Source organism: Chinchilla lanigera, unplaced genomic scaffold (genome assembly GCF_000276665.1).
Source record: "Chinchilla lanigera isolate Chin_1 unplaced genomic scaffold, ChiLan1.0 scaffold00109, whole genome shotgun sequence".
NCBI classification, from domain to species: domain Eukaryota; kingdom Metazoa; phylum Chordata; class Mammalia; order Rodentia; family Chinchillidae; genus Chinchilla; species Chinchilla lanigera.
In genome coordinates this window covers 5,910,833-5,920,694 of record NW_004955510.1, presented here as the reverse complement: position 1 = coordinate 5,920,694, position 9,862 = coordinate 5,910,833, and the positions used below count along the sequence as shown (strand labels likewise).

Genomic DNA, 9,862 nt, shown 5'->3' with positions numbered 1-9,862 from the left:
AAATATATTTTAATATGTAATTCTCCATATTAAAATAAGCATGTTAGATTCTTTTATTTTCTAAGACTGTTTTTATATCTTCAAAAATTTCTAGTTTAACGCTAGTTACTATTTGTATAAAACTAATCAAAGTAAGATGTATTAAAATTTTTACTAAAACATTACCAAAATTTTATTAGAAGACATTTCTTAATGAAATGGATGGGTCTTTCAAAAGACTAGTTCATAAATTCATGGATAAATATTATTCATTGCTATAACAAGATTTGAGGTTAACTTTATTTCCATTTTTCTTTTGACCAGTCTTCTGACATTTCATCCACATAAACAGATAATCACGACAGCAATTTCCCACCCAACTCTAGTCCTTCCGGAGCACATGCTAAAAATCCCAGGGTGAACCTAATATCAAAAATTATTTTCCATGATCTAGCAATCTGGCTGAAAGCGAAAACCTGAAACTACCTGACATGGAAATGCAGCTGGCACCCTCATATGCCCTACATGGAGACCTTCATGTGGAATCACAGCATTGTTTGGAATTTCCAGCTTCCACATCCCCAAGTTCTGCCCTATTAACTGGGACAAAGGTGACAATGTACAGAGGAGGAGAAAAAAAGAGAAAAGGCTTGAACAGCTCTGTCCTCAGGCAGAACACTGTAAAGCCACAGGACCCAAGACGCTCAGGATTTGTCAAGCGATCCCCTCAAAAGTAGGCATGTGCTTGATTACTGCTATTAGGCATCATCTGTGTGTGCTATAGATATGCTTGCTTGATCAATACTATGGCAACAACTAACACGGATTTTCCCCACATTATATACCAACTGTGCCAAACTCTTCACATTTAGTTATTTCATTTGACCCTTATAGTGATTCCTCTGCAGAGGAGAAAATAAGTTCCTTGCTCAAAGTCATAGCTCTTAAGAGAAAGCATTAGACACAAAGTTGGGACACAGACTGACAGACTTAGCAACAAACTTATACTGGGGTGATTTCAGTGAGAGAAACCTAGTTTATAGTTTAGGAGCCTATGGGCTCTCCTTCAATTATTTAAAGTGACTTACGGTTGGTTATATGCTAATAGCATAAAACTGGAAGCCACAACTAAATCAGCATCCCTCAAATGCTGACAAATTAGAACAAAGCGTTAATTTCTGTATGATGAAATTTAATGTGGACAAGTACATGACAGCTATACAGCAAAATCTTCATCTCCTTATTGGTATCCAGAAGCCAGCACCACCAACAGAGTGGAGGGGCTGTGGCTCAGTGGCCTGAGCAAAAGACAGGGAACTTGAGCTCACACAAGCACATGTTCAGGAACACGATGTGACTGCTGAGGACCTAACATGAGAGTCTGATGGATTTAGAAAAAAGGAAAAGGGTTACTTATCCGCTGATTCTTTTCTGCATCACAGCATACTCATTTCTACTTATTACATGGAGCAACCACAGAGTGACTACTCCAAAGCTGACCATACGGGGCAGCTGAGGTCATCCTGAACTATTATTTTCACTGGGCTGGGACTAGAGGGTGTGGGGCCAAACAGAGGATTGGAAACGCTTTTTTCTCAGAGTGAAGGGCTGTTATCTTGAGGAGGGATTAGAGCTGTTCTCTAAAGTCCAAGGAGTCAGCAAGGAAGAGAGATTTGCAGTCTTGCTGAGTGGGCAACTCCCAGAGTTAACCGAGAAGTAGAAATACACAACACTGAAGGTTTCTAGCAATCCTGTGGAATTTGAATAACAGAATTTTCTGGCATAGCTGAGGCTTAAAATGTGTCTAGAGAGTTCTATCTGGAGCTGTTTTCAGACACACTGGCAGACTGTCCAGAACTCTGACACAAACACATCTGTGGCCGGAGCTGGCAGGACACTACCAACTCTACCACCGACCCTCAGCATCCCCTGGCTAGTGCTTTTAAAGTAACTTCATAGACACAAGGACGTCACACTCCCAGCCCCAGCTGCCCATCATCCTGAAGTCTTTCTCAGTACCCTCAATTATCCACATCACTGCTCCACAGTCAGGACAGCCTAGAATGACTTAACACATTTCTCAAGGTACAACGACCTGGAACTCCAACAAGCACAATCCCATTACTTGCAAAGAGATGCACATCCTCCAGGACACTTCCTGTATGCACACACAGGCGATAACGATGCCGCTCACATGGACCCCAAATGAGAACTCACCTTGCACTGAAAATCAGATCCTTCATATTTCATGCACCCTGAAGCTAATGTGGTTTCTCCTTGGTCATCTTCTTCTATGATGGCAAAGCAATGTCCATTAGTTCTAAGAGGGGAAAAAACAACAATGTAATTTCAAGGGGCTGGGGATTTAGCTCAGCGGCAAAGCACCTGCCTGGCAAGTGCAAGGTCGTGAGTTCAGTTCCCGGTACCGGAGAAAAACCAAAAAAAAAAAAAAAAAAAAAAAAAAAAAAAAAAAAAAAAAAACAATGTAATTTCACATCAGAAAGTAGTAACAAATAGGAAATAAATGTACATGCTCACATATAAACATGCTGAACAACATAAAATTAAGTAGGAAGATTAAAATAGTCATATAAATCAGATATGGACTGGAAATTCATAGGAAAGAAAATAACAAAGTTAATTATCCCAATGTCATTTTTATGTATCTGTAAACTGTTTCAGCCAATTAAGAAGCTGGGGGTTGTGGGTGAATTTTTTGGTTTCTTTTTGGCAATTTACTTAAGAAAAAGTTTTTTACAATGAGCATCATTAACAGTGCAATGAAAAATGCATTAAACTCAAAATGTTAAAAAAATACTAGTTTTCTTTAATCTCTTTTAAAAGGCTATATTACAGTGTAACTCTGATAAAATAACCACGAATCACTTCACAGTAATAATGTTCCTATATGCAAAAAAAGAAGCCTTTTGGTTCTTTGGAAAGATACCATATATAAAGAAAAAACTCAGACAATTTTACCAATTCTTAAAGTAGCACTAAGTGCACTCCTCCTAACTCTGAAGCACCGCACCAAATACTTACATGCATGTGTTATTAACAGCATCATCTGGGCAGTGTCCTGAGCAATAGCACTTTAAAAAAGGCAAGGTGTCCTCCGGTGCTAAGGTTACTCCATTCTCTGTCTTCTTAGGGTCAGAGTCTGACTTTACCCCAGTGCCGTGGAGCATGCTGTCCAGATTCTGCCCTGTGTTCAAATGCATAAGGTGTCAAGTTCCAATCAAGAAACTTTCTAATTCATCACAATAACTAAAGCTAAAATACCTTCTTTAGTTAAATGTTTTCCATTCCTAGGTAACATTTATTAGAAACTTACACATAGCACTGCTGTACTGTGGGCTGGACAGAGATGGGTATGTTACAAGCTTTGCATTCATGGAAGATGAGACACACAGTGAAACACAATGATAACTTGTAAGGAAGGAACAAAGTGGGGAGACTTCAAGGAGAGCTGAGATTATTTCCAATCACTAAAATAGACAATTAACAATTCTTTTTTCTAACTCTTTCAAAACTTTTAAAAAAAGTTTTTGACACAGGGTCTCGCTGTGTAATCTGGGCTGGTCTTGAACTCCCGGCGATCCTCCTGCCTCAGCCTCCCAAAAGAGTTCTGGGATTACAGATGTGTGACACCACACCCAGCTCAAAACTTGACTTTTTTTTTTTAAGGTCCTTAATTTGTGCCTGTCTGAAAATGGATCCATGACCTCTAGTTACCTAAGTAAGGCAACAGTGACAGAATGGGGCCTCCCATGTTCTCTATAGTCTTTCTAAACTGTCAAGGTCATTGGTTTGCATCCAGATCGTGCTGCCAGAAACTGAAGGCCAAGGGAGGCCAACTGCTACCTGGCACGAAACAGAATGGGGTTCCGGCATTAGTCTAGAGGCCTAAGTGATGGACACTGTCACATGAGGTGCTGAATCTCTCAGGCTGGCAGCAGAAGAGACTACATCAACTGACTCAGTAATTCCTTCTTCCTTTGAATCAGCTGTGAGCACCTAGGCCAGCAATGGCAAACCTTTTAGACTTTCAATGATACAAACAGCCAGCAGTGGCACGTGTGCCATAAGTTCCCACCACTGACCCAGGCCACTCCTGGTGGGCTGCTCTCAAGAGAATGACTGGTAGAACCAAACAGATAGGAGACACATGCATGGCTCCCATCATGAACGTTAAACAAGTGTCCAGCTCAGCTACACAGGTGATACAAACTAGGAGGAAAGCCATGTGCCAAACACGCTGAAGATGGGCAGGAGTCCTGTCAAGTGATTCCAAGTCTCAGGTTTCTTATGCTGAACAGTTAGTACAGGAATTCACTACTGAATGAGTATTTATGAACAGAAGCAAACACCAAGAGAGTAAAGTCTTCAAAGAAAAAAAAAAAAAAAAGAGCTGGAAGTTTCTGTCCACACCACCTAGCTCCTCACCCTCAACCCCCCATTCTGGATAACTGTGCAACACAGAAGCAAAGCTCCTGCTAACCCTCTCAACTGCCAGAAAACAAGGCCTCTTTTACTGTAAGGCACCAAATGGAAAAGTAGGGAAAGTAGGATAGGGTAAGGGAGAGAATCCACTGGGCCCACCCCTGCTCAGCTAGCTGGGTGATCTGGGCAGCCTGACCCCGGCTCCAGTACCCATACTCGAGAAGACTGTGGGACCAGGGCACTGACATCTGAGGTCTCTTCACCAGCTTTAAAATACTACTACAGGCCAGGCATGGAGGTGCATGCCTGTACCCTCAGCACTGGGAAGGCTGAAGCAGGAGGATTGCCATGAGCTCAAGCCCAGCCTGAGTTAAATAATAATGTCAAGGCCAGTCTGACTACGTAGTGAGACCTATTTAAAAACAAAACAAAAACAAAGAAGAGCCAAACAAATAAAAATAAATAAAATATCACTATAGCAATATAAGGGAGCACCAATTTGACTAGGGAAAATAAATGACAAATAACATATTACTTTTCAAAAGTCTATGACAGGGCCAGGGATATAGCTCAGCTGCACAAACACCTGCTTGGCAAGCACAAGGTCCTGAGTTCGATCCCCAGTACCAAAAAAAAAAAAAAAAAAAAAAAAAAAAAGCTAAAATACCTTATGATACACAGAAGGTGTTATAGTGTGGGAGATGTAACACAAAATAATAGGGGTCGAAAGTTCAGATTATGGCCATATATAAAGTACACTCTAAACTCTAGTTCTCTATTTACCAAAAGAGAGAGACAGACAGATAGACAGACAAGGAGAGAGACAGAGACAGGAAGACAGGGAGATGGGGAAGGGGGAGGGGAAAACAAGGGGAGGGGAAGGGGGAGGGGGAAGGGGAGGGAGAGAACCAGCCCTTTAAACCTTGTACTTTGTGAGGCTGGAGCAGGATACAATGCAAATTCAAGCCGAGCCTGGGCAACTTAGCAAGGCCCTGTCTCAAAATAAAAACTATAAAGAACATGGGATGTTGTAGCTCAGCATGAAGGCCTTGCATTCAAGACTTAGTATCCCCCAAAAAACCAGTGGCAGTGGTACCTAATTCATATAAAGAGATTATACATATCAAATGAATTGATAATAATGTGTTTAAGTATAATGTAGAAATAAAGATATTACTAATAACAAAGATTATAATACTAACGCATCACTTATATCTAGAAAATTCAGTAGTATGAGAAGTCCTAGAATACTTCTGGAATTTAGGAGATCAAATCCTCAATTATAATCATTTGCATTTTGGGGCTTATATTATCTCAAATATTTATTCACCAGAACATTAATTGGGATCTCTTCTGTGCCAGCAAGTTACAAAATGCTGAAAATACAAAGACGTATTATTAAAATGATGAATTTCTTCTTCTTTTTTGTTTTTTGTCTTTTTGAGACAGGGTCTCACTATACAGTTCAGGTTGGCCTTGAGTTCACTCTGTAGCCCAGGCTGGTCTCGAACTCACAACAATCCTACTGCCTCAGCCTCCCGACTACTGGGATTACAGGCGTGCGCCACCACATCGGGTAAAATGATGGATTTCTCCAGAAATTTAGTTAGAAACAAGTACTTATAAATACAGTGAAATGGTGATAGACTACCAAGGTTCTGTGCACACAGAACAAGTCAATAACCGCAACTCCTGTGGGATGTCGTGACAAGACCTGCACCCTAACACAGATAAACAGGTTTCACTGGCAGAGGTTGGCTGTGGAAAAGTAGCCAGCCAGAGCCTGGTCACAGTCCTTCTGGGGATAGTGCCCACTGTGCTTGGACACCACCTCTCTGTTGGTGCTTCCCTGATTTATCCCTCTAGCCAAGACTTCTTTTTTTTGTCTTTTTTGAGACAGGGTCTTGCTATGCAGTTCATGGTGGCCTCGAGCTCACTTTGTAGCCCAGGCTGGCCTCAAACTCACAACGATCCTCCTGCCTCAACCTCCCTACAGGTATGCGCCACCACCCCTAGCTGACTTTATTTTATCTTAAATGGAACTCTTGAATTGTTTTAAACTTGGTCTCACTCAAGTCTTCTGACTCACCCTTCAAAATCTTAATTTTTCTGTTTTCCTCCAAACCCACGGCTATTCCCTAGGTCCATCATCCGGTGTTTCCACCAATGTATGGTACCTCTATAACACCTCTGTCCTTTCTGGCCTTGGCACTTCCAGCCTACACGGCAGCCAGAATTAACCCCTTCACTCCATCCTGCAAGGTCAAGCACAACCTGGAGCCTGCACACTTGTCCAGGTCCACCTGGCAGCATGGCCACCTGGGTCTTTAGCACTTCCCACACATGTTGATCCCTTCCCACCCACAAGTCCTGTGTGTCAGCAAAGCACAACACTGTGAGTGGGCTGGGGATACTGGCCATACTTCAAAACCAAATAAAATTTAAAAGCTTGCATGTTCAAGTATAAGTCTCAGGGAAACAGAAATGCATATGTACACAGAGACAAAGAGCTGAAAGACACACACAACTATATACAGGTACACTTACTGAATATTTCTTTGTTGCTGTCAATGATAGTCTTGGGCATCAATGATTTTACCAGATTTTTATTCCTGAATTCTTCCTACTTTCCCAGTAATTTATGGGTTTTGTTGTAAGCAGAGGAACTCCCCCTGCCCCAACTGTAAATGAACACACAACAGGACTCAGATGGCAAAGGCTGGAGAGCTGGAGAACCTAACGGGAGACCAGGGAGCTGCACATATGGGGCAACGGAATGGTTTTCATAGTGAGTTCTCACACAGCTGCACAGCTGATTAAACAGACACCAGGAAGACATCAGCAGGAACAAAGTTAAGTGCAAGAAAGAAGAAAGGATGATTTGGCATAAGATAGTGTGTCTGTCCATCATGGCACCCAATAGCTATATGTGGCTACATAAATTCAGGTGAATTAAATGAAATAAAATTCCATTTCAGACACTACTTTAAATGCTGAAAAGACAGGGATATCTATAGCTATCCTAATGGACAGCATAGATATAGGACAAGTGTTGGCTGGGCAGGCCACATAATCTCCATGCAACTCTGCCAACAACATGCACAATCAGCCAGACAATGTTAAACAAGCAAGTGTGGCTATGTCCCAATAAAATTATTATGGACAATAAAATCTGAGTTTTATAAAATGTCACATATCATGACATACTATTCTCTTAATTGTTCTTCACTCATAAAAATGTAAAACCCATTTTCACTCATGGGTGGAACAAAAGCAACTAACAAGCTGAATTTAGCCCGTGGGCTATGGTTTGCAAATCACTAATATATGGGTATTTTCATTACCAAAGAAACTTCTCTTATACTATGCTGGTCTGGTGGAGGCAGATTAAAGAATAAAGAAAAGGTGATTTAGTGGTAGGGTCAGACAGCATAGAAACAGGTTTCCAATATCTGACAGGAACAATTATTGGATGTTTTATGATACTCTTGGATGGCAGAATAGATATGTAAAAGGAAGTTATGGTGAGATCTATTACAGTGCCTTTAGTAAGTTAACACTAAAATTGGTTGTGAATCCATTAACCAGAACAAGGCAGTTCCTGCACACATGGATGTATAGTGTTATATATACTGTTCCTGGGAGACAAAAATAAGCTCTAGAAATGTATGCTAAAACCACATGCTAAAATACTTATAGACACTTGAATTCCTGCTTTATTGTATTATGGTCAGAAAATGTGGCTATGAGGAATCTTATCCTTAATTAAAATATTTCAAAATAATTTATGATACTCTAAGACTGTGGCAATGTAAATGACACAAATGAGACAGGTTTGGTCATGAGTTGATGTCAAACATGACTGACATCACGGTATAATTCTGTTTTCTTAGGGATATACTTGAAGTATTTTTCTCCTGTAAGTAGTTTTTAAAATACCAAGTAAAACATGAATGCTGTCTCACACACACACATAAAAAACCCACACAAAGAAAGCAACAATTCCCCTCTGACCCATCTAACCTCCCTCCTTAGATGCAGTCATTGCTAACTGTTGGGTATACATGCTGATGCTAATCCTCCTATGTATTTGCATGTCAAATTGATAAATAATGAAGTATGCTTTCAGGACATTTACCAGGATCCCAGTAAGTCCACACATCACAACTGCTGTCTCCAAGTTCCTCCCTTAGGTGCTGGGATGTGTTTAGGTTTTGTTGTTTTGGGGTTTTTTGGGGGAGGGGGTTGTTATTTTGCTGTTTTTTTTGTTTTTTTTGGTTTGTTTTTTTTTTTGAGGCAGGGTCTCACTCTGTAGTTCAGGCTGGCGTTGAACTCACAGTGATTTTCATGCCTCAGCCTCCTGAGTGCTGGGATTTGAACTCAAGGCATTATGCATGCTAAACAGGCACACTATCACTGAACTATAACCTCAGTTCCAAGTCTCATCTCAGTTTCCTCTCTTCCTTGGAGAAAAAGGGTTATTTATCCTAGAGTATTTAACAGCATCTGGACTTTCTGACCACATTTGCCTGGCAGCACTTAACACCTTCCCTGCAGTTTCCATGAAGAGTGGTTAGATGAAGACCTAGGCTGTTCAAGATGGCAGTCACTAAGCACATGTGCGCCTGCGCATCTGAATGTGGCGACTGTAAGCTGAAGTAAGGAGACACACGTGCCTGCATATCTTTGTCTTCAAGGGTTAGATCCATTAATCCAACAGGGACAGTACAAAATAGAGTAATCTTACCATTTCTTCTTATTTATGACCTAGAATACCTCTACAATGAGCCACTTTCCTTCACCCACTAATTGGGGTACCAGTGGTACAGTTCACACACAAAGGGTGGGATTAGTATCTGATTTTCCTTCTATCAGTTTTTAAAGTGAAGTGAGTTCATCAGCATCCTTTGTTTCATTTTGCTTGTTTTGTTTATTTATTTACTTACTTTTTTTGATGGTGCTGGGGATCAAACCCAGGGCCTTGTGCATGCAAGGCAAGAGCTCCACCACTGAGCCACATCCTCACATTTTCCTTCTGAGTGTGATAACAAACCCGTGGATTTATCCCACTGCAGTTACTATCTTCACTGATGCTCACGTTGTTCCATCTCTGCTTTCAGGCAGAGATCCTCTAAGATCACCTTGCACTTTCCCTGACAGACTTAAAATCAGAGATTTCTCCAAGGAATCCTTGATCACTCCAGTGGAAAAAGATAATCAGAGACCACACCGGTTCTTAGAGGCACTTGATGCTACCAGGTTGATCAGTGGAAAAATATACAGCTAAAAAATTAGTTTTAGATTTTGCTGGGTTTTTTTACCCTAATCATACTCACTGCACAGAATAACTACGCAGCATTAGGCACTGTTTTAAGCCCCAGATGACTAAAAGGATAAAAACAAAAATCCCTTATACATTAGAGGTAAGTCTTAGAGGACA

General features: G+C 40.9%; 1 protein-coding gene across 1 annotated transcript in view; it reads right to left on the bottom strand.

Annotated features, from left to right (window-relative positions):
• Bmpr1a (bone morphogenetic protein receptor, type IA) overlaps positions 1–9,862 on the bottom strand; it is a gene marked incomplete in the record, with an annotated part of 123,742 nt that overhangs the window by 15,618 nt on the left and 98,262 nt on the right. The window contains 2 exon segments of the mRNA XM_005407907.2: positions 2,197–2,299; positions 3,022–3,184. Coding sequence (XP_005407964.1) covers positions 2,197–2,299; positions 3,022–3,184 — 266 coding nt within the window.